General features: G+C 42.6%; 1 protein-coding gene across 1 annotated transcript in view; it reads left to right on the top strand.

Annotated features, from left to right (window-relative positions):
- Nucleotides 1-7,468: 7,468 nt before the first annotated feature.
- clasp1a (cytoplasmic linker associated protein 1a) overlaps nucleotides 7,469-26,265 on the top strand; it is a 179,052-nt gene continuing 160,255 nt past the window's right edge. The window contains exons 1-2 of the mRNA XM_078403342.1: nucleotides 7,469-7,655; nucleotides 8,718-9,159. Of these exons, the coding sequence (XP_078259468.1) occupies nucleotides 8,965-9,159 (195 nt within the window). The 5' untranslated portion in view covers nucleotides 7,469-7,655; nucleotides 8,718-8,964. The remainder of the gene's footprint in view (nucleotides 7,656-8,717; nucleotides 9,160-26,265) is intronic.

Below are 26,265 nucleotides of genomic sequence, written 5' to 3'. Positions count from 1 at the left end.
GGCAGCGCCTCAATAACCGGGTATATCAAGGAGAATGGAGAGACCGTTACGTGCGGGTGGGCGAGCAGGACCCAGCCGCAAGCTGCTAGGAGGACGGGCCCCCTCCGCACCGAGTGAACTGTGTTTTGCATTGTCCTTTTTCAAAATTGTATAAAGAGTGATTGTGTTGAAGGAATGTACAAAATGTATCGTTTTGCTGTTGTGTTGTTTTCATGTCCTACATTAAAGCTGACACCAGTAGGAGGATAGCGGAGGCATCGGCCTGGGACAAGGTGTGAGTGTATAGGTAGACATGAAATGTAAATATTTGTAATGTAGTTTTGCCCGGGACATGGACAGTATAGGTCAGCCTAAAAGATGGGGACTGTATGTTCGCAATGGAGCACTAGTTAGTTAAAACCTCAGGGGTCTGGATGTGGAGAATCGGGAAAACATTTCTCAACCACATTATTTAATTGATTCGATAAGCTGGGGTTATGCAAATCAACAGGAGGGACTGTAAGATTTGAGAAGTTTTCCCTCATTCTGCAATCAACACCAAACCAAAGAGCTGAAATTTGGACATTTTACACGGGAGACTGGGGCTGATAGCGGAGAAAGGCTGCGGTCAGTTTACCAAGGGATGTCACAATACGTGGGTCCCAAGATGGCCGCGGGACCTCGTGACCAGCCACAAAAGCAAAAACCCCACAGCCCAGTCTCTAGGTTTCTGCAAAGCCACGGCCAGAACAATGGATGGATATTGGCCGTGCAGAAACCCGCGAAACCAGGTCGAAGTCCAGACACTGGGGCGCTGACATCAGCATACTCACAATGCCCCAAGCCGACCTACACAGTTAATCCCGTTAAGGGGGTACAATAGCCCATAGAAACCTACCTGGCAGGTGATGGGAAACCAGTTAAACCCATCACCTCTCAACAAGAAACAGATTAACAGACCGTCTAGCCATCACCGGTACCCCCGGACATAACGCAGAACAAAGAGAAAACTCTAAACCTATCTTTGAAACAAAGAGATCCCGAGATCTGGCGGGAGATAGGACGGGTCAGGATTAGTATAACTGCCCACGATTTTTGGGTTAAACACGGCACGGAGAACGGAGACTCACCGAGGAGAACGGAAGGAAGAAACTCACGGAACAAGCACGACCCTCACGGAAAACAGCGGAGAAGCAGCACGAACAGCCAGTAACCCACAGTAATAGCCCCATGGTGAGCATGTACCCCGATCCTGCACATCCTGGACATAGTTTTAGTGTAGAGGGGAGGGTGGCTTAATTAACGTGGGTGTATAAGTAAATATGTGTTGGCAAATTTTGCGATGTGTCGTACATTCCCCATCTTACAGTCGAGTATATGTCTTATAGAACTGTGCGTTTATAATTCAGAGTCAAAGTATTCATGTAATTCAGTATATGTCTTATAGAACTGTGCGTTTATAATTCAGAGTCAAAGTATTCATGTAATTCAGTATATGTCTTATAGAACTGTGCGTTTATAATTCAAAGTCAAAGTATTCATGTAATTCAGTATATGTCTTCTAGAACTGTGTAAAAGCATTCATGTACCATAGTCCCAAGCGCTCAATAAAAGCCTTTTCCGTTTAAACCCTGGTCTTCAAATCTGGTCTGGTTGAATTTTTCTGCACTATCAACGCTCCTGCATCAAAGTCCAGTGTCTTGAACCGTAGGGGGTGAGTGGGTCGAACCACTCGCGGGGAACCAGTGTGCGCGGCCTGGTCAAGGGACCAGAGCAAGGCACAGGGACCTTTGGTCGGGCGAAAGCTCGGCGCAGAAACCCCTTACAGTGGGGAGTGCGAGAGATATATTTCTTAGCTAAACTTTCTTGTGAAATTTTTTTTTTAAAGCTCAATGCATTTTTAATACTTTCCAGTGATAAAACTTTAAATCGCTCTTGCTGTGTGTGTGTGTGTGTGTGTGTGTATGCACATGTACGCACATGTGGGTGTGTTACTGAACTATCACTAAACATGTCATGATGTTGATTAGACAATTTGGCTGGTATGCCTCTGATAGTTTTAATTTTGCATTGTGGTTTGTTTTTGTTAACTAAGAGACTTGCTGTATCTTTCAAATGCCTATAGAGACAAGCTCACAATTGAAGCAACTTTCATTTAGACTGTACAAGGAACTATCGGTGCTGGTTTACAAAGATGTCTTCAGAGATGCTGCCTGTCCTACTGAGTTATTCCATGTTTTTGTCTTTATGTGGACTGGTTTCATGAAGTGGTTTGCAGAACATACATTGAATAAGAAGACTAATTTTTCACGCTGTGTTGTAACTGAAGGAACTACAGACTCTGGAGCTGCAGATGTATTAGGTCTTTCTTTAGCAGAAGCAAATAAGCAGGGGGAATCTGGTCATAGAATTTGGAGGATGAATCTCCCTGAACTAAAAGTACATGGAGTTTTCATATCTCACACATAGCATGGGAAATGAAACTTTTGGGATAATGGAATATGCTCAAAGAACATAAACTTTTTTTTGACTGTCAGGAACTTTGCAACCAGCATTATTCCCCTTTAATATCACAGTTTTCATTGAAAGTAACAACCTGGTATTGTCCTCACAGCATGACATATTAAGGATATGCTAATCCTTCAATGAGCCCCATGCAGATTAAAGGCCACAAGCCACAGAGCCCACAAGAACTTCCTACTCTCTGTTTTGAAGATTTTGGATGACAGCACATGGGAAATCCTGTAACAACTGTTCCCTCTAGATGAGCTTATGATATGTCTGTTCCTTTGGGGCTAGTTAAACTCGGAGGTGATAACTTGCCTTCAAGTTGTACTTCGCTCTGTGGGTCTGGATTGGGCTAATCTTCTGGAAGTGAACAGCACTTTGTGTATTCTTGCCAACTCCATGTTATCTGGGTGAACCAAATTGGCAGGGGTGCTGAGGAAGAGGATTTCTTGGAATGTTTGCGAGATGGTTTTCTAAACCAACATGTCGAGGAACCAACGAGAGAGCAGGCCATTCTAGACTGGGTATTGAGTAATGAGGAAGGGTTAATTAGCAGTCTTTTTGTGCGAGGCCCCTTGGGCAAAAGTGACCATAATATGGTGGAGTTCTTCATTAGGATGGAGAGTGACAAAGTCAATTCAGAAACAAGTGTTCTGAACTTAAAGAAAGGTAACTTTGAGGGTATGAGACGTGAATTGTCCAAGATAGACTGGCAATTTATACTTAAAGGGTTGACGGTGGACATGCAATGGAAGGCATTTAAAGATTGCATGGATGAACTACAACAATTGTTCATCCCAGTTTGGCAAAAGAACAAACCAGGAAAGGTAGTGCATCCGTGGCTAACAAGGGAAATCAAGGATAGTATTAAAACAAAAGATGAAGTATATAAATTAGCCAGAAAAAGTATCATACCAGAGGACTGGGAGAAATTCAGAGTCCAGCAGAGGAGGACAAAGGGCTTAATTAGGAAAGGGAAAATAGATTATGAGAGAAAACTGGCAGGGAACATAAAAACTGACTGCAAAAGCTTTTATAGATATGTGAAGAGAAAAAGACTAGTTAAGACAAATGTAGGTCCCTTGCAGTCGGAAACAGGTGAATTGATCATAGGGAACAAGGAGATGGCAGACCAATTGAACAATTACTTTGGTTCTGTCTAGGGAAGACATGAACAATCTGCCGGAAATAGCAGGGGACCGGGGGTCTAACGAGATGGAGGAACTGAGGGTAATCCAGGTTAGTCGGGAAGTGGTGTTAGGTAAATTGAATGGATTAAAGGCCGATAAATCCCCAGGGCCAGATAGGCTGCATCCCAGAATGCTTAAGGAAGTAGCCTCAGAAATAGTGGATGCATTAGTTATAATTTTTCAAAACTCTTTAGATTCTGAAGTAGTTCCTGAGGATTGGAGGGTAGCTAATGTAACCCCACTTTTTAAAAAGGGGGGGAGAGAGAAAACGGGGAATTATAGACCAGTTAGCCTAACATCGGTAGTGGGGAAAATGCTAGAGTCTGTTATTAAAGATGTGATAGCATCACATTTGGAAAGTGGTGAAATCATCGGACAAAGTCAGCATGGATTTATGAAAGGCAAATCATGCCTGACGAGTCTTATAGAATTTTTTGAGGATGTAACTAGTAGAGTGGATAAGGGAGAACCAGTCGGTGTTATATCTGGACTTTCAGAAGGCCTTCGACAAGGTCCCACATAGGAGATTGGGGTACAAACTTAAAGCACACGGTATTGGGGGTTCAGTGTTGAGGTGGATAGAGAATTGGTTGGCGGACAGGAAGCAAAGAGTAGGAATAAACGGGTCCTTTTCGGAATGGCAGGCAGTGACTAGTGGGGTACCGCAAGGCTCAGTGCTGGGACCCGTTATTTACAATATATATTAATGATTTGGACGAGGGAATTGAATGCAATATCTCTTAAGTTTGCGGATGACACGAAGCTGGGTGGCAGTGTTAGCTGCGAGGAGGATGCTAGGAGGCTGCAGAATGACTTGGATAGATTAGGAGAGTGGGCAAATGCATGGCAGATGCAATATAATGTGGATAAATGTGAGGTTATCCACTTTGGCGGCAAGAACAGGAAAGCAGAGTATTACCTGAATGGTGGCCAATTAGGAAAAGGGGAGATGCAACATGACCTAGGTGTCATGGTGTACCAGTCATTGAAAGTAGGCGTGCAGGTGCAGCAGGCAGTGAAGAAAGCGAATGGTATGTTAGCATTCATAGCAAGAGGATTTGAGTATAGGAGCAGGGAGGTTCTGCTGCAGTTGTACAGGGCCTTGGTGAGACCGCACCTGGAGTATTGTGTACAGTTTTGGTCTCCTAATCTGAGGAAAGACATTCTAGCCTTAGAGGGAGTACAGAGAAGGTTCACCAGATTGATCCCTGGGATGGCAGGACTTTCATATGAAGAAAGACTGGATAGACTAGGCTTATACTCGCTGGAATTTAAAAAACTGAGGGGGGTTCTTATAGAAACATATAAAATTCTTAAGGGGTTGGAGCGGCTAGATGCGGGAAGATTGTTCCTGATGTTGGGAAGTCCAGAACCAGGGGTCACAGCTTAAGGATAAGGGGGAAGTCTTTTAGGACCGAGATGAGAAAACATTTCTTCACACAGAGAGTGGTGAGTCTGTGGAATTCTCTGCCACAGAAGGTAGTTGAGGCCAGTTCATTGGCTATATTTAAGAGGGAGTTAGATGTGGCCCTTGTGGCTAAAGGGATCAGGGGGTATGGAGAGAAGGCAGGTACAGGTTACTGAGCTGGATGATCAGCCATGATCATCTTGAATGGCGGTGCAGGCTCAAAGGGCTGAATGGCCTACTCCTGCACCTATTTTCTATGTTTCTATGTTTCTATCTTACCTTGTTAACAAATCCTCTAGATAGGATTGCATCAAAAGTCTTCTGAAAATCCAAACACATCATATCCACATTCTCTTACCTGTTCTATTGGTCACATTCTCAAAGAACTCATAAATCAATTCAGGCTCTGCTCAAGTTTGAAGAAGGGTCCTGACCTGAAATGCCACGTATTTAAGTTCTCCAGAGATGCTGCCTGACATGCCGAGTTACTCTAACAATGTGTCATTCTGCTCAATTCCTTTATTTTTAACAAAATACGTTTTATTAATGTATCCTTATAATTGTATCCTTTATTCAAGATACGTCAAGCATCTGCCTTACTTCATAACAGGTTGGTAGTTTTCTACTTCTTCACAGGTTAAGCAGAAGTTCCACGTTAGAGGCAGGAGTGTAACTCCTGCCAAACATCAGCGTCTCCAGCCGCATCTGTGGAAGAGTCTGGTGTTGCCCCCTCAAAACCAGCTCAGAAACAAGTCATCTTTGATCCTGAGAGACTGCCCAAGGAGATCTCTCTCTCCTTCCTTCTTAAATAGCTGGGTGACATTTGCTACCCTTTAATGTACAGAAACAATTTCTATGGATTTTATCAAGATGACAATCCCGAGTGTTTATTATTTCCATAACCATTTCTCAAAGCTTGTGATGATTGTATCACCAACAGATACTTATTTCTTATACTTCCTTATTCTCCAATTCTCTGATACCTTTGACAGCAACTGGATATGATTTCTCAACACAGACATCAGTGGCATGGTCCTAATCAGTGGGTGGGAAACAGAACCTCCTCCTCACCACCCATTTCATAGAAACATAGAAAATAGGTGCAGGAGTAGGCCATTTGGCCCTTCGAGCCTGCACCGCCATTCAATATGATCATGGCTGATCATCCAACTCAGTATCCCGTACCTGCCTTCTCTCCATACCCCCTGATCCCTTTAACCACAAGGGCCACATCTAACTCCCTCTTAAATATAGCCAATGAACTAGCCTCAACTACCTTCTGTGGCAGATAATTCCACAGATTCAACACTCTCTGTGTGAAAAAAAACGTTCTCATCTCGGTCCTAAAAGACTTCCCCCTTATCCTTAAGCTGTGACCCCTTGTTCTGGACTTCCCCAACATCGGGAACAATCTTCCTGCATCTAGCCTGTCCAACCCCTTAAGAATTTTGTAAGTTTCTATAAGATCCCCCCTCAATCTTCTAAATTCCAGCGAGTACAAGCCGAGTCTGTCCAGTCTTTCTTCATATGAAAGTCCTGCCATCCCAGGAATCAATCTGGTGAACCTTCTCTGTACTCCCTCTATGGCAAGAATGTCTTTCCACATATTAGGAGAACAAAACTGTGCGCAATACTCCAGGTGTGGTCTCACCAATGCCCTGTACAACTGCAGCAGAACCTCCCTGCTCCTATACTCAAATTCCCTCGCTATGAATGTCAACATACCATTCGCTTTCTTCACTGCCTGCTGCACCTGCATGCCTACTTTCAATGACTGGTGTACCACGACATCCAGGTCTCGTTGCATCTCCCCTTTTCCTAATCGGTCACCAACTACTTCCAACTTTCCAACTACTCCCCACCCACTTCCACTCCCCACCCACTTACTTCCATTTCCAGGTCCATACCCCCCATCTCCATTTCCACATCCCTACCCCAACTTCCACTCCCCACTCACTCTGATGACCCCATTTCCAGATCCCTACCCCAATCCCCACCCACTTCCACTCCCAGCCCTTCCCCACTCTCTTCCATTTCCACAACCGTACCCCACCTTCATTTCCACATCCCTACCCCAGCTTCCAATCTCATGACCCTCATTTCCACATCCCTACCCCAACTTCCACTCCCATGACCCCATCCTTACCCCCAACTCCACCTCTATCCATCGGCCCCGTCCTTCCCCACTCACTCCTAGTCCCACTCACTCCTGGTCCCACTCACTCCTAGTCCCACTTCACCGCACCCACTTCCCCCTACTCCTTTAACAGACCTGCGTGGACATGGCGGCACGTGATTTACTCCCCCCAGCGCCGATGGCGTGCGCGTCCCCCACCACCCCGCCGATGCCGTGCGCGCTCCCATCACTCTCGCCGCGCAGCAGCAGACGACGCCGCGGACCCTTGGCTGCTGTGGCGGTTTATCCCCTTTTAGGAGGCGGCGGGCGAAGCGCGAAAGGGGTGTGTGTGTGTGTCTGCGTGTGCGGCAATTGTCTGCCGATGGAAATAATTCCTCAGATCCTTCACGCCACACACAAAAAAGATTTTCCTCGTCGCCCTTTCACGCAAACGGTATTTGGTTACGGGGTGGTTTGAGTTACAGTGGTGGGGTTTTTGGGGGGTGGGTTTGAAAGCAAATGGCGAGGGAGGCGGGATGAGGCGGGCCTGCTCCTGCCTGCCTGCCGGCCGGCCGTCCGCACGCCGAGCCGTCTGATGGCGGCTGTCCACCCTCCACTGCTGAGAGGACCAAGCGGGTATGTTTTTCGTGGGGTGGGGGCGGATTATCTGTCGCCTCCTCGCCACAGTGGTGCCGGCTCCAGCTCCAGCCCTGGAATAATAATGGCTGTGCAAGGCGAAGGCAGTAATCGACAGCAAATGGTCCTTGAGCAAGAAATTACTATTAACATTTAATAACCGTTGACAGGTCGGCCGGATCTCAGTATCGGGGGTTCATTTGAGTTTATAAATTCATATTTTCAATTCAATGTTTAATTTAATGCATTTAGTTGCAATCCCAGCGAAAACTTTATGTAACAATGCCTGCTCGCAAATATTTTCAAATTTAAGGCAGAACCTTGCTTTAAAAAAAAAATACAGGCAGTATACTGTCCTTGCTTGGGCCCGATTTTTCTCTCTCTCGGCCTCTTGTTCTACTGCACCATTCTTGTGGAAGGAGGAATGAGGGAGGTGGGAGGAAATGGATGGGAACGGAATCAGCTTTTCATTGAGGGAATAGGGGAGGTTTATGAATACCCGCTTGGTGGGGGCCTGCATTTTTGCAGGAAATTTTGAGGGGGAAATCGCGCATGTGCAGGAAGAGCTCCATTATCCTGCAAAAATATATAGGAAGGTATCCAGCGTAGACGTAGCTGTTTAAAAATAACCTTTTTACTGGCAATTTCTTACAATTTGCCGCACGATTGTTTGTTGTGTTTTAAGCCTTAACTGCAGATCGCATCACACCGTGGGTGAAACATTGTAATGTTTAAAATGAATACTGAGATTAATTGATCAGCACTTTTGTCAGATGGGCCTTATAGCAAGGACAATATAGCAACATACTAAACGCAGATGCTGACTAACGTTGTTGTTTGCAAAGGTGAAAGCTTACAACTTGTTTCTGTTTTGTTTTAGGATTGCCCTGAAAATTGAATTATGAGGTGCCTTTGTTGCAATCTCCGGCGTTCCTGGTTTGCTGTGCTCATATTAGGATTTTAAACGCTCCCTCCCCTCCCCATCCAGCTGCTCTTGAAACACACATGGTGCATTGTTGTCGTTCACTATATCTGTTCACCAGTACTATTCCGTAACCTTCAGCAAGTGGATTAACGACCTCTAGGATAAATATAGTTTAGGCCCACTGCCCCACTGTACTGCAACCATGGAACCCGGCATGGAGTATTTCTTGACACAGGTGCTGCAGAAAGACATGGGACGTCGCCTGCAAATTGCTCAAGAGCTCATAGAATACATCACAGATCGGCAGAAGTCCTCTGATCTTGAACATGATCAATCAGTACTTGATCGAATGATTGATGGTCTTGGAACTGGTTGGGTAAACTCCAGCAACTTTAAGGTATGCTTGCGTTAATATCTAAACTTAACCGGCTCTTGCAAATGTGTTTTCATAAGATGTAATTAATGTTTTTCTGATTTGATAATCAATTTGTCTTAGAAACATAGAAACGTAGAAAATAGGTGCAGGAGGAGGCCATTTGGCCCTTCGAGCCAGCACCACCATTCATTGTGATCATGGCTGATCATCCACAATCAATAACCCGTGCCTGCCTTCTCCCCATATCCCTTGATTCCACTAGCCCCTAGAGCTCTATCTAACTCAAGTTGGTCTTCTACCAATTAGTTTTCTGTAATAGATTTCCAATCATAAATAGTTCACATTTTCAATGCAGGTATAATTTTCATTTTAGATAATTTTTGGTAGGAAAATTTGATATTGGCTTTTATATAGTACAGAATCGAACTTTAAAAAAAAATCATTATCATCCAAGGTGTGTTTTGTGATACTGTTACCGTATACAAATGATTTCAGCTTATGGATGTCTTAATTTACTGTAGGTGGTTCTTGCAACTTTGAGGTTTGTCAGTCAGTGGCTGTTGAATTTAGAGTTTGTGGGCAGTGTTTTTGAATGTTGTCCAAATTTTAGATTGTAGCAAAACCATCTGACTGCTACAAATGTGGGGTGGGGGGGGGGGGGGGGGGAAGGAAATCCCAGTGCATTCCCAGAAGAATTTAAACACTCTGTGGTTTTAAAAATCTGAATATTCTGTAGGTGGACGAAGCATGAAAATTTAATGCACTTACAGTTTGTAAATGCAACCTAATTTATTCCAATCCTTTCCACAGCTAGTCCATTCCTGGTATGCACTTGAGGGTTTTTTTGTAAAATAAAATGGAGTGGTATGTGATTATCTTAATGTACCATCTAAGTTTCCGTGTCAGAACCTCGAATGGGACAATGAGGAGATAATCCCTTGCTGAAGACCAAGATGTGAAATTAAATATGGTATAGAGCTCATGATCTACTGCATAGCAGTGATCCATGCTCTCCTGTATGCCATATGAACAACCTACAACAGGTGGCCCAAAGCACAGTAGAGATAGCATCACTACTGTCTCCATCAAAACTTCAATACCATTATAGTAAAGGCTCTATCTCCTCCATCGTAAAGACTCTATTCCAATCTATCATTTTGACTATGCATTAGCACTCTGCTGTTGAGAATTTTCATCCATGGCTTGTGACTTATGTCCTAAACTATTTTATTCCTGTTCTGGCAGGCTCCTTTTTTCCATCATCCGTAAATTTAAACCTATTCAAAGCGCCTGCTTTTCTTTGCTTTATTTCTGATATTAATATATACAAATGAGTTGATGCTCCTTATTTGGAGTGTCGGGGCTTTACAAATGCTGCTGGTGCTTTTGGGTGAGTGATAGGAATAACAAAGGCGTAGCTGCGATTTATTGGTTATTATTTATTTAAAATATACTTATGTGGGGGCGTGGCTGTGTTCTGCCGCTGCTGCTCACCGGCAGTCTCCGTTTTTGTTGTTGTTTTTTTGTCAGTGTCGTTGTTAAATGTACGTTTTGTTTTATTTTTAATTCTGTGTATGTAGGGGGGTGGTGGGGGGGTTGGGGGAAACCTTTTTTTCAAATCTCAACGGAGATGCGACCTTTACCGTGTCGTATCTCCGTTCGCGCTACGGCCTAACATCGTGGAGTCGGCGGCCTCCAGCTGGGATCGACCTCAAAGACTCCGGTCGCAGGGCCTGGACTTACCATCTCGGAGGCTTCGGCCGTGGGCCCTGCAGACCGCAACATCGGGAGTTCGCAGGTCCCTGGCTGGCGACCGGCTTTTGGGAGCTCCAGCCGTAGCAGCTTCGACCGCCCCGAAGCGCGAGGTACGATCAACCCGCCCGCAGGCCCCTCATCGCCCTGCGTGGCCCGGCCGCAGCACTTTCCATCGCCCGGTGGGGGCTCAGGAGTTTCATCGCCCTGCATGGCCCGGCCGCAGCACTTTCCATCGCCCGGTGGGGGCTCAGGACTTTCATCGGCCTGCTTGGCTCGGCCCTGGGACTTTCCATCGCCCGGTGGGGGCTCAGGACTTTCATCGGCCTGCTCGGCTCGGCCCTGGGACTTTCCATCGCTGGGTGGGGGCTTCAAAAAGTTGGGAGCCTTGATCACCTCGTGGCACCACGGGAGAAGAATGAGGAGGAGATAAGACTTTGCCTTCCATCACAGTGAGGGTATGCCTAGAGCAATCACTGTGATGGCTGTTTTGTGTAAAAAATTGTATCTGTGTGTCTTGTGCTTTTTAATGTCTGCTGCCGGACCCTGACGTGAGAGGACGCTGGCGTTGAGTATTCGCCGCTTTTCCGTCAGGATAGTTTGTTTGTTTCTATGTTAATTGTATTTGTAAAGCGCTTTGAGCATGTGATAAGGCGCTATATAAAATAAATGGATTATTATTATTATTATTATGTGCAGTAGGTACAATCACTACTTGTCTTCAGATTTATTATATCTACGATATGGTTTCTTACAAAGTGTCAGTGCATCTTGTATCTCCTCACACAATGCACTTCTGAAGCATTTGAGAGACTTGCACAACAAAACTTGTAAATGTTGTTTGGCATGAGTTCGGACTGTTCCTTACAAAGTTTGTGTACTGACCACATTCAGATTCAGAGCATCACTTAGCTTGTATTCCTGCACCTTGATTTGTTAATAGTATTGGATTACGGACATCTTGCACTGGAAGGGCGACATGTATTGCTCATATCAAAGTGCATTTTTTACTCGGTGGATAACTTTCCAGTATGCATCTCTGGGAACAGCCTTGGATCACAGCATCCTCAGTTATTCAGCTGCTCAGGATGAACTTCAACAAGGACTATTGCTTCCTTTGGCAGATTTTAGTAAATGTGCAGTCTGCAAAGAGCTGGATGATCATCCCATCTGATGGGATGTGGTGGGAGTGAAACTGGCTATGCAGGTATAATTTTCATTTTAGGCGATTTTTTAGGCGACTGCCGGCGACTGTCAAAGTCGTAGCAGATCGCCGAAATTTTCTTTTACCTGACGACAATGACCACGACATTGCCGAGTCAGGTCGAGATTACACCGTCTCGGAAACATCACAAAATTCCCACGCTGTCAATGCTTCTCCAGCGTCCTAATTTTCGCTGAAATCACTGATAAGTCGGTAAGTACTTGAGAGTTTTGAACTATAACATCTTGTATGGGTTACTTAAAAACCAAGCTTCACGGTAACAAGGCATAAACTGGATTTACTTCCTGTTTACTAATGGCAGTATTAAGAAATTTAATTTTAAAAGTGGTTAAATGGATTTTTGTGAAAAGTGTGTGGGCATTCTTTGAAAATGTATGGGAGATGCATATCTGGTTTCTGGGTTGGGAGCCTACTTTAAATGTGATCGCTGATGGCCATAAACATCGCGAAAACTCCCACGCTTACCTGACCATCAAACTGTTGCCTCCAATCTACCTGTCAAATGTCCTGATGGTAAATAATTTGGTTAAACACAAGTATTTTATGGTATCTTGAAATGACTTTACTTATTTTAATATTATGTGCTTCTAAATGCATCTAAGAGAAACTAGCAAACCTGGGGACAGCAGGCGACAGCGCCCGCAATAAGCAACGATACTTGGCGACAAGCCTGCTGTCGCCGAGAAATTTCACTACGGATGATTTTTCAGCGACGCGCTGAGATCCACAACGATTCTTGGAAGACTCCTCACGATCATGCCCGTGACACCCCGGCGAAATGTCAGCGACAGCCTTGTCGCCGGCAGTTGCCTTAAAATCGCCTAAGTGGGACAGGCCCTTTAAGGATCTTATGGGAAGAACTCTACTTACTGGCTTTGATCTGGGTGCTGCATTGTCTGGTCACCCTCTTATGCTCTGCCTTTCCTGTTGGATTCAGCAAAAGGCTCTACCACACACAAACATGATAGAGGAGATTATGCAGCCTTGTCTGACTCCAGATTACTGGGGAAGATTTTTGTTTCCTGCTCATTATTTTTGATGCACTAGTGATGTCCATGTAAAGCAGTAGTTTCTAATTACTAATTCCCTCTCCAGGAACCCACTTTGGAGAGCATGTCCATCAAAGTATGTGTGCTTGGTTTGATGGTTACTTACTACATTTGGAGGATCGTTTTCAGTTTTGGTCACACTGCTGCAGGAAGTGTGCCATTAAACTAGAAAGAATGCAGAAAAGATTTACGAGGACTCGATGAAATGCGTTCTAGAGAGATGTTGGGCAGGCTATGTCTTTGTATTTTGTAGACTTGGACACAGGGGTGATCTGGGAGGTGTATAAAATTATGAGGAACATAGGGTGAATACAGCTTTTTCTCATGCAAGAGATATCCAGAACTAGAGGACATTGGTTTAAAGTGAGAGGGAAAATATTTAACAAAACCCTAAGGGGTAAAATGTTCACATTGAGAGTGGGATGTCTACAGAACGAGCTACCAGAAGAAGTGGTTGAGGCAGGTATATTAACAACATTTAATAGATATTCGGACAGGTACATGGATGAGCGAAGTTGGCAACTTGGTCGGCATAGATGAGTTACATAGAGGAGTTAGGCCGAAGGACCCGTATCCATACTGTATGACTATATGACCGATGAATATGTGTGAAGGCACAACATAACATAACATAACATAACATAACAACACTTTATTGTCACTCGGCACAACACCGAGCGAAATTTCAGCAGTCACACAAAATACAGCAAAAAGAAAAGAACACAGGACACCCGACCCCAACACAAACATCCATCACAGTGACTCCAAACACCCCCTCACTGTGATGGAGGCAACAAAACTTCCCCTCTCTTCCCCCCGCACCCACGGACAGGCAGCTCGACCCCTACCGAGGCAAACGACACGCACAGCCCCCGCAAGGGGATGGAAGGCCCCCCGGCCGAGCCGCCCCGGGCACCGAAACGTCCCGCGGCCGCACCGGGCGATGTTAAGTCCAACGGCCGAGCCGCACCGGGCACTGAAACGTCCCGCGGCCGAACAGCGCTGACGATGTTAAGTCCAGCGGCCAAGCCGCACCGGGCACTGAAACGTCCCGCGGCCACACCGGGCGATGTTAAGTCCAGCGGCCAAGCCGCACCGGGCATTGAAACGTCCCGCGGCCGAGCCGCACCGGGCACTGAAACGTCCCGCGGCCACACCGGGCACTGAAACGTCCCGCGGCCACACCGGGCGATGTTAAGTCCAGCGGCCGAGCCGCACCGGGCACTGAAACGTCCCGCGGCCGAGCTGCGCCGGCAATGTTAAGGCCCGCAGCCGAGCCGCACCGGGCACTGAAACGTCCCGCAGCCGAGCTGCGCCGGCAATGTTAAGGCCCGCAGCCGAGCCGCGCCCCGGGGAAGAGACCTAATAAAATAAAGGTTTCCCCCCGCCCCACCCCCCCACCACACACCCCCACCACACATACACAGCCAAAAACAGAAACAAAAACCATCCCAACACCGACACAAACAAAAAAAAAAGAAAAAAAGACAACAGACTGCCAGAGAGCCGCAGCCGTTAGGCGCAGCCAACTCCTCCCCACAAGTGAGCTTGCAAATGCGTGACTACATATGAGTGAGGAATGATTAGTAGCATAGAGCACTTTACGTCTCCACCGTATTCATCAGTAATGTAGACAAAACATTTGTTTTCAGAAACCTGACTCCTTTGATCAAAATTAGTGTTTTCTATTTGTAAAATGTTTAGATGCAGATGATCAATTTTCTTAAATTATGCCACTTTTAATCCATCAATTTGATTCTTCGTATTGGGATGTTTTTGCTGTGTGGCTCTTGGATTAAAATGTGACTTTCCAGAGAAACAAATTTCAAGGCAAATATGTTACATAGATCTTTATGTGGATTGTCTATATTGACTGAACTATTTAGCATACTTTTTTTTCTGAAGTGCATTATACAACTTCACTCAAGATTTTAAATTGAATTTTGCGTTTCTTTGTTATAATCAGTGGTAAAGAACGGCAATTATAGGGGGAAAGCTTGAGATGTAAATGGAGGAAAGTTGTGGTTGAAACATCAACCTTGGTAACCTACTTGATGGGCTTTCTTATTTGTAGTCTTGCAGCATATTTTCATTTTCGATGGCATGATTTTGAAATCAATTCTTACATGGTGGAAAACAATTTTTAAGTTGTTAAAGGTGTTTACATAGATGCAACTAATCATTGACTTTTTAGGGGAGAATGGGGTTGCTTTAAATGAGACTGGCCCACAGCTTCTTTTCCTGATTTGCAAGGTCTTTGTTGAAATAATATAGCAAGTTTCTTTCCTGACATCTCGCCCCCACCCCCTCCCTTTTTGTTGTTTTAATCAATTAGGAAATGTCTAGTCCAATTTGTATTTCCTGATAGTGAATTCAAAATGGTATGTGAGCCTGTGTGTATTCATAAGGTCTTAAGTGAGAGGAGCAGAATTAGGCCATTCGGCCCATCTAGTCTATGCCATTCAATCATGGCCTATCTATCTCTCTCCCCTAACCTCATTCTCCTGCCTTCGTCACATAACCCCTGACACCCGTACTAATCACAAGTAATCAAAAATGTGAGCAAGTTCCCACATTTGCCGAGTATTGTCATCAGTAACTTCAGCTGACAAAAATGCAAACTTGCAGATATAGCATTAAAACATAATTGATTTGTGTTTGTAAAGTTTCTATTTTAGCTCTTCATTTAATCTTTACAATTTTTTTACCATAGATAACTACTGAATGTAACTACTGAAAAAACATGTTAGTAATATCTTGGGATTGGCACTATTGAAAAAACATCATTTTTGGTTTGGAATGCTATTCTCACATGATTTAATTAAGATTTTAAATATCATGAGGCTAACAAAATTTGTTAACTAAAATTCCATTTAATGTGGTAAAACATTTCAAGGTAATTCATGGAATACTTAGACTGAACTTGAAAAATGGCATCACCTATTGGCTCTGTTGGTAGCATCAATTTTTACAAAATCAAAGATTTTTTGGCTCGGGTGTCACTGCAGAAGATTTGAGTGCACAAATGTAGGCCAATGTGTTAAAGTTCGATTCTAATAGACAGACAACAATACCATAAAGTGGTAAAACATTGGAGTCTTTATTACGCCAGCGGGAGTGGGAGAGCTGCTACTAGCAGCCACTCGGAAGACCCCACTCACTTACAGAGTGTTTCAGCAACCTTTTTATGCACCAAATACAATGGGTTTTTAGAAGTGATAACAGAACCAGACACTCCACACAGGTGGTCTTGCAAGAGGATGGGAGTTCAATGAATCATCACCCACTATCACTGGCCATTGTCCGAGGTTAACAATTGAGTATATTAACATAAACACATCTTCCTGGTGCTCAACTTTAGAGTGATTGTTAAGAGGCTCAAGTCAACTCGGTGCTCTTCCTTTGTATCCGGTTCCTGTCCTTCGTAAGATTACAACACCCCTTCTGCAATCTCAAGCCAGCATCTACACAGAGGTAGACTTGCCGGCATCTGAGGTATGCATTTTAATTTAGTGACAGTTCATCTTCATGTAGCATTTGGTCACATACACCTTAACCCTTAAATCCTCTTTTCTCCTTTACAAATGCTCCTGTGCAGAGTTTTTTTTGCAAGTGCTGATTTATGGTAAGGCTTTATGATAAGGCATCACCTGTTCTTTTGAGTAGTTGTCAAAAAATTTATAGCACAATTATATTTAAGATTAGAGGAGAGGTTCCCAAGATCCAGGCCAATATGGATATTTAAATGAATGATCAGATGAACAAATCTCAAAAATCACATTGCTACTTGTGGTACTTTCCTGTGCTAAGATGTTATATCCATTACCAGAGTAACTTTCTGGAAAGCACTTCAGCTGCTGTCAACATTGCCTGAAAAGAGCATGGAGTGCAATATATCAATTCAAGATTTGTATTGAGTTTCACAAATAGAGGTAGTGGAACTTGATGGTTGATTAGAAAATTGGAGTTGGTGGATGGGTTTAGAGAAGTTTTGCAAAAGCATAAAATCGGCTAAACGCTGTTGTCAAGGTGAAGAAAAGGAAAAGGAGATGTACAAAAGATCAGAACTGTAAAAGCACAGATATTGGATTGTTGAAAACCTGGACATGATGAAGGGCAAGGCCATCGAGATTTCGCTCAAAGACAATTAAAAAATCAAAGTAAATATAAGGGTGATGGGGGGGGGGGGGGGATGAAACTTGGACTGACTGCAACGTAGGGTATGGACATCTGAGTTTTGGATGAGTCAAAATCTAACTGGTAAATAGGAGGCTGGGAAGAAAATCGCTCGAATGTTGTAATTGGAGAAACTCAAGACATGAATCGCATTTTGGAGTTTGTACCTTAATTCCATAATCTCAATTGTTTTAAAAATGTCAAACCTGCCACATTCTACTATTAAACTTCAGTTGGATCTCTTATCTAAAACACTATATTTTAATAGCCCAGCAGTCATTGGGTTGTATGGAGTGCCATTACAGATTATGCACTCAAAGCCAAAAATGGAATTCAAGAATGTGACTTGTTTTCATGTGAAACTTCCAGTAACTAAGCTGGGCTAACTTGATCTTGAGTGCGGAAGAGGCAGGAGGGGCCGGGATCAGAGAGAGAATATTAGTAAAGATATTCTAAATGAGTTTTCTCTAAAATATGAACAGGATGTCTTTAAAACATTGGCAAAACTGCCACAGCAAGACATTTGAGACATTTGCTTAGTGAAAATAAGTGGTCATTGCCAACTAATTCATGAATTTTTAGTTAAGATTTTGATGTTCTCTGCTGTGTTCTGTGAATCAGTAACTGAAGATTGTAATCATTGTAAATGGACAGGTATATCCAAGGTCAGATGTTGGTGTGCAGATTGGCCCTATGCTGTCTGAAGTTTAGTAGAATGAGATTTTGAAGGGCCTTCACAGGGTGATGGGTGAGGACATTTTATTTGATGGAGGAATCTAGAACCATAGAACATAATTTCAGGACCATAGAACATAATTTCAGGACCAGCATCAACCAGAAATGTAAAATTGGGACTAATTTCTTTGAGTGATGTGAATCTTCAGAATTCTCCATTCAAGAGTCCTGCAGTGGTTGAGAAATTAAATATATTCGGTCTGAGATTATTTTTTCAAAAATAATTAATGTTGTGAGATAGGCCAGGGAAGTTGAATTGATGCCGATGATCAGATCAGCCATGATCTTATGCAGTGGTGTTTTCGGCCTGAGAGACCAAATGGCCTATTTTCCTTCTGTAAAAAGATAACAGAACTAGAAAACTAGCTATGGGGGAAAACACTGGATAAACCAAGTTTGTTCGCTTGGGATTGGAGGAGACTGAGGAGATAATTGAGGGATATTTAAATTATATGGGGCTTTAATAGAGTATGTAGGACGGATTATCTCTTAGGTGAGATGACTAAATATTTAAATAAACAAGGGGCATAGATTTAATTGTAAGAAGGATTGGAGGAAAGATCAGTGTCTTTTTCCCCCAAAGGGTCTAAAACTTATTGTCTGAAAGAGTGGGTATAGGCAGAAATACTAGGCATGTTTCAACAATGGAACATTGTAGATGTAAATTTGGGGTATTAGGATGGAAGTATCATCATTATTAATAAAACAAAGAACTATGAAATCTTGTTGGATAAAGCCCCTGAGCTGATGAAATATTTCCTGGGCTGTTATGGGAGGCAAAATAGGAGATTGCTGGGACAATGGCAAGAGGTTTTATTTTTCAAACTTCACTGCCATAGGTGAGGTGTCAGATGACTAGAGGACAGTAACTGTGGTGCCTTTTATTCAAGAAGAGCAGCAGGGCGAAGACAGGTGATTACAGGCCACTTAGTCTAATATTAGTGGTTGGAAAGGTGTTGGTGTGGACGGGGCATTCTGTTACCATGAGACACCTCAAGCTTGCCCTGTCACTTAATATGTTCATGACTGGTCAACATCCTGTAAACCTCCTTTGCATCCTCTCTAAGTACAATTACGGCTCCCCAATGGAGGGAATCAAAAATGCACATGATGCTTCACCTGTGTCCAAACCAAAGTTTTATAATGTCGTATTATAATCTCAAAGCTATTACTTTTTTATGCCCCATCTAATGAAGATCAACATTCAGTATGTGCTTGTGTGCCAATGCCCCGTAGATATGCATAATTTATATAGTTTAGATCTTTTCTCCTCTTTCCACCACCACCCCCTCCCTCCTCCTGCCAATGTTTGAAGTCATAAATTGTATATACTGGTGGACTATTAGACGAGTACCAAATAGTATACCTTACTTTAAAAAGTAATTCTAAAATGCTGACATTAATGTATTTCAAAGGAATAACTTGGTTCATTTCCATACTCTTGTTAAAAAAAATTAAAAAAGAAATTTTGATAAGTTCACAGCATTGGAATATGTATTTAAAAAAATCCAGCATTGCATATTTTCTTTGTCTAAAAGAATAGCACATTATTTATCTCCATATTCACTGAAAGATGCAAAGACATAACCATGAGCTTCCCACCTCAATTGGCTCAGCAACTTTGAGTTGCTGAGCCTTGGCTAAGATGGTCATGTGTTTGGTTCTATTTTTGCATGGTTAGTTGTCATGACACAATTAGACCTTAACAGCTCACATCAGTATTCCTGAATAATAAAAGAGAGACTTTTTGGGCTACCTGCTTCTGATTACTATTTTGTGACTGCTTCTGGAGGTAACATTGTGTTAGTATTGTGTGATGCCTTCATTCTGCCTTTTGACATTACCTGTGCCAATTGATTTTGCAAAGTTGCTCATTTCTGCATATCCTTGTTTGTGCTAGAAGAACATAATATTTCAAATAAGAGGAATGACTGGATTTGGGGAGGCAAAAGAAGAAGAAAATATTCTAGCATTAATTGACTGTTGCACACATTTACAATCACATGAACCTTCTGCAAATGCTTAGCTTGAAATCTTTTACTTGTGGACTGTGACTCTTTTTGTGTAATGTGCATGTTTTGTGGTATATATTGCAAATTCTGTTACTGAGAAGGGAGATCAGTTAATTAAGTGTGCTTATGTGGAAATGGATGGCATATTTGGAGGTAGAGTGGACGGAGAGTAAACCATAAGAACGGTACAGTCAGCAGCATTGGTAAAGATGAGAGGGAAGGATAGCCTTTCAAATGGTGTTTGTTTTGCATAATAGAGTCTGGTGAAAGTGAGGAACTTAAAGGTGAGTAACATGAGCATGCACGAGACAAATAAGGTTCAAAACTGGCACAATTTATTGACCAGGGGGCTTGTATTCCTTGATTCTCTAAACCATTCTCCAGGGGATGAGGTGATCTTCTGAACTTCTCCAGATTCTGGAACTGTCCCAGTATGTTATAACTTGCTAAACGCAATACTTTACGACGGAATGGAAAGAGAAAATAAGAAACCATGGATTTGTTAGCTTGACTCAATGTGTTGGGAAATTGCAGGAGTATATTATTGAGAATGCCCTTGTAGCATACCCATGGATTTTTAAAAAAGTGCTTAAACATGGGATAGGTATTTTAAAATAATTTGATCATTCAGAGAATTTAGGGATGTGATTGGCGAGTGGATAGGAGAACTTGTTGGATGTTTGCATAACTGGATTTTCATAAAACATAACTATATGGATGAAGGAATGATAAAATTATGGATGAGTTAGTGAGGTGCTTCCCAGGTTATTGGACATCTTCAGCCATTCTTAATTAAGGCACAGGAATTGGTCAGTTTGAGTAGGCGAGTCAGCCCATTAACCTCATTTTGCCATTTAATAAAATCATAATGACCTGATTGTAATTTCAGAACCAAGTTAGCATCTACCCAAGTACCTTTTCACCCAGATGCACATCACATTTTGCTATGTCTGCCTTGAAAATATTCAAAGAATATTCTTTTTATCGGCCCTTTTTAAGGAAAAATATGTGAAAGTCTTGTTACCTTCCGAGAGAAAACAGAAAGCACCTCATTGCTGTCTCAAATGATGGACATAAACATTTCAATTTTTTCTCTCTCAGTAGGAAACATTCTCTCTACGTTCACCCTATCAAGGCCCTTCAGTTCCTTGTACATTTCAATTTTAATCTCTCCCTTTGCTAAAGTCTACCATATACAAAACTAGCCTGTTCAACTTTATCTCTCAAGACAACTCACCAATTTGGGGGATTAAGATTTGGTAAACCTTCACTGAACCAATTCCAATGCACTAATATTCCTCAAGTAAAGTTTCATCCATGTACTCTGAATGTTTTCTTTCTAATGCACTGCGTGTGGTGTTATTTTTGTACTTTTGTATTCATTACCCTAGTTATTAACAATACATTCTGTTAGCTTTCCTAATTTTTTGCTGTACTACCTGCCACTAGCCTATGTGAATGGAAAAAAATGCAGGAGAAACATAGTACATAGGCAGCGTCTATGAAGGGCAATGGACAGACGACCTTTCAGCACGGGTCTCTTCTTCATACTGAAAGAAATTAGGAATGCTAACAGAACATTTTTATTTTCAGCTGGGGTAACGGAATAAAAAAAATACTGGGGTAATGCTTCAACTTGGAATGCATTGGAAAGACCACATTGATTTCCTTTTTGCTGAAGAATCCAGCATCTGGATGGATGTCTCGTGTCAGCCTGTTGTGAATTACATATGAGAACATGAAGTTCCCTCTGTAGAGCTCCGAGATGTAATCTTATAATTTAGATAATATGCTTTCTATATTTACTGCCAGAAGGGACGACTTTGTAATTTCCTACCTTAATGATCTATTTCCTGTTCTTTGCCCACTTGTATAACTTCTATCTCTTTTGTAGCCTCACTTTTCCTGATTTGCAACCTTTTTTTCCTACCCAGCTTGTTATTGCTGACTTGGAAGAATGGACACACTGATGCAATCATAAAATAAGCCCATTAACACTTCTACTTTCTTAGAAGATTAAGGAAATTTGGTGTGGTGATGAATATTCTCTATGGTAGAGAGCATATTGAGTGGTTGCATCACGGCCTGCTTCGGCAACTCGAATGCCCAAGGAATGAAGAAAATTGCTGAGTGGTGGAGACTGCCTGGTCCATCATGGGGACTGACTTTCTCATCATCGAAGGGAAAGGAGATACTGCCTCAAAAATGGCAGACTGTATCATTGGAGACCCACATCTCTCTGACTACATTCTCATCGCCTCCTTAACATCGGGAAGAAGGTTTAATAACTAAAAAACTGAAAACTGTAACTACTCGGTTCAAGAATATATATTTTTTCCCCCAATTGTGACTTGGGATTATTTATTTTTACACACTGGTATTTGGGGTTATTAATTTGATTTTTAAAATTTATATTATCAATATAAATTGTGTTTACAGGCTTGTTATGGTATTATAAGTAAGAATGTAATTGTTCTGTTGCTACATTAGGTAATTATACACCTTTGACTCTTGAAAATGATCTGTGGGTACAGGGAACGTAAGTTGTAAGTTGGTGTATTGTAGTAAAGGTTCTCTACCTTTATACTCCTACATCCGGGGAAAAAAAGCCAGCATCCCATTAACCTTTCCGATTACTGTCTGTACAAGTATGCTAGCTTTCTGCATTTCGCGTGTGTGGATTTTCAAGTTCAATTGTGCCTCAGATTGTGCTCTTCATTAACTAATGTTCTATCATTCTTCCTTTCAAAGTTGAAAATGTTGCATATAGTCCTCTAATGGCATATTCATTTAGCTTATTAATATCTGGAAACTTTTGCACCCTCACTTTATCTTCCTACTTTTGTATCATCCACACATGGATGCAGTACATTTTCTTCATTCTACATCATTAATATATATTGTGAGCAGCTGTTGTACCAGCATTGATCCTACATCACCACACTGTTTGCAAGTTGCCAACTGGAAAATGATCTCTTTATTCTTATTTACTGCCAGTTTTGTCAAACCTTTTATCCATGTCAATATATTACCTCCTAACGTCATGAGCTTTTATGAAGTAAACTTTTGAGTTGTAAAATCCCTTTCTGAAACCTCTTGAATATTTTATCTGCTCATTTTCTCTCTCCTATTCTGGAAGATACTTCAAAGAATGCTAATATATTTGTCAGAAAGCTATTTCAACACTGTTTGATCACTGAACTCCATACTGGGTGTGCATTAATCATTTGCAGGATGTATATGTCACTTGCAAGATGAGCTTTAATTGTCCATCATCAGTTGCTCTTGGGCAAGTAGTGGTGTGCTGCTTGCCTTGCCTCTACAACCTTGATGCATTGCAGTCTAAATGTACTCCCCTGTGCTGTGGTGGAGGCAGTAGTGATATTTAGACCCAGGTATTATTACAGACTGTCTCCTGCCACTGATCAGTTTGAACCTAAAATAGGGAACAGGTTTTGTTTTTGAAGATTTATTCTTGTTTTAATAAATACTTCTATCCACATAATTCTTTAAACTCCTCTTGCTGATGCTAGAGAACATTCAAAATGATTTTTTTGACAAGGATGGCTGAAGGAATTGGTGCACACCTGCTGTTTAGGAGTTCTTCCAATGAATAGACTTAAAATTTCGATGCCATTCTGAATGCTCTTAATTTCTAAGTGGTTTTGGCCTTGGGATTCACACTGGTTTATGGTGACATTTCATTTTTGAGAAGCTTTGAGAACATCTTTGGATCATTTCAATGACGGAATGCTCATTTACTCTTAAGTTAGGGATGTGACTTGGAGGGGAGCTTGCAGTTGTTGGCATTGTTGTGCGACTTCAGGATGGTCATTTTTGGGTGCTGTTAAAGTTGCAGGTTTGGTTGCCAATCATATGAATTACTTCAACTTTGCTAATTTAAATTTTTTTAATGTAGTAGTGTTGGTTTAACTGGTGGCGTGCTTTTACCTTCCTTGTACCTTTTTTAATTGGTGAAAAGGCTTTGAGGAGATGGGACGGATATGAATCATTGGCCACAGGGTTTCTGGTCTCCATCCTCCCCTTGTAGCTGTACTGGTCACATGGCTGGTCAGTAAATTTATTTTCTCTGGTATCAATGGTGGGGGCCCCATTTGACAGTGCTGAAATGACAAAGAGAATTCCAGATCTTCTACATGTGCAACTTTGTTTCTGGCTTTTCGTCATAGAGTGATACAGTTTGGAAACAGGCCCTTTGGCCCAACTTGCCCACACTGGCCAACATGTCCCAGCTACACTAGTCCCACCTGCCTGTGTTTGGTTCATATCCCTCCAAACCTGTCCTATACACGTACCTGTCTAACTGTTTCTTAAATGTTGGGATAGTCCCTGCCTCAACTACCTCCTCTGACATACATCCAATACCCTTTGTGTAAAAACCTTAGATTCCTATTAAATCTTTTCCCTTTCACCTTAAACCTATGTCCTCTGGTCCTCGATTCACCTACTCTGGGCAAGAGTCTCTGTGCATGAGTCTCTGTGCATCTTCCCGATCTATCCCTCTCATGATTTTATACACCTCAATAAGATCACCCGCATCCTGTGCTCCAAAGAATAGAGTTCCAGCCTACTCAACCTCTCCCTATAGCTCAGACCCTCTAGCTCTGGCAACATCCTTGTAAATCTTCTCTACCCTTTTCAGCTTGACAACATCTTTCCTATAACATGGTGCCCAGAACCGAACACAATACTCTAAATGTGGCCTCACCAACGTTCTATAGATTCAGGATCAGTTACTGTGGATTGAAGGGTAGCTAATGTTGTCCCACTTTTTAAGAAAGGAGGGAGAGAGAGAACGGGAAATTATAGACCAGTTAGTCTGACATCAGTGGTGGGGAAGATGCTGGAGTCAATTATAAAAGACGAAATTGCGGAGCATTTGGATAGTAGTAACAGGATCGTTCCGAGTCAGCATGGATTTACGAAGGGGAAATCATGCTTGACTAATCTTCTGGAATTCTTTGAGGATGTAACTAGGAAAATTGACTGGGGAGAGTCGGTGGATGTGGTGTACCTTGACTTTCAGAAAGCCTTCGACAAGGTTTCACATAGGAGATTAGTGGGCAAAATTAGAGCACATGGTATTGGAGGTAGGGTACTGACATGGATAGAAAATTGGTTGACAGACAGAAAGCAAAGAGTGGGGATAAATGGGTCCCTTTCAGAATGGCAGGCAGTGAGTGATTACTTGACACCATTCAGATAATACTCTGCCTTCGTAAGGCTCGGTGCTGGGACCGCAGCTATTTACAATATACATTAATGACTTGGACGAAGGGATTAAAAGTACCATTAGCAAATTTGCAGATGATACAAAGCTGGGTGGTAGTGTGAACTGTGAGGAAGATGCTATGAGGTTGCAGGGTGACTTGAACAGGTTGTGTGAGTGGGCGGATGCATGGCAGATGCAGTTTAATGTGGATAAGTGTGAGGTTATCCACTTTGGTGGTAAGAATACGAAGGCAGAGTATTATCTGAATGGTGTCAAGTTAGGAAAAGGGGATGTACAACGAGATCTGGGTGTCCTAGTGCATCAGTCACTGAAAGGAAGCATGCAGGTACAGCAGGCAGTGAAGAAAGCCAATGGAATGTTGGCCTTCATAACAAGAGGAGTTGAGTATAGGAGCAAAGAGGTCCTTCTGTAGTTGTACAGGGCCCTAGTGAGACCGCACCTGGAGTACTGTGTGCAGCTTTGGTCTCCAAATTTGAGGAAGGATATTCTTGCTATTGAGGGCGTGCAGCGTAGGTTTACTAGGTTAATTCCCGGAATGGCGGGATTGTCATATGTTGAAAGACTGGAGCGACTAGGCTTGTATACACTGGAATTTAGAAGGATGAGAGGAGATCTTATCGAAACATATAAGATTATTAAGGGGTTGGACACGTTATAGGCAGGAAACATGTTCCCAATGTTGGGGGAATCCAGAACAAGGGGCCACAGTTTAAGAATAAGGGGTAGGCCATTTAGAACTGAGATGAGGAAAAACTTTTTCAGTCAGAGAGTTGTGAATGTGTGGAATTCTCTGCCTCAGAAGGCAGTGGAGGCCAATTCTTTGAATGCATCCAAGAGAGAGCTAGATAGAGCTCTTAAGGATAGCGGAGTCGGGGTATGGGGAGAAGGCAGGAACGGGGTACTAATTGAGAATGATCAGCCATG

The sequence above is a fragment of the Rhinoraja longicauda genome, chromosome 8 (assembly GCF_053455715.1).
Source record: "Rhinoraja longicauda isolate Sanriku21f chromosome 8, sRhiLon1.1, whole genome shotgun sequence".
Taxonomy (NCBI): Eukaryota; Metazoa; Chordata; class Chondrichthyes; order Rajiformes; family Arhynchobatidae; genus Rhinoraja; species Rhinoraja longicauda.
The sequence above is the reverse complement of the archived record's forward strand: the minus strand, read 5'-3'. Positions and strand labels throughout refer to the sequence as shown.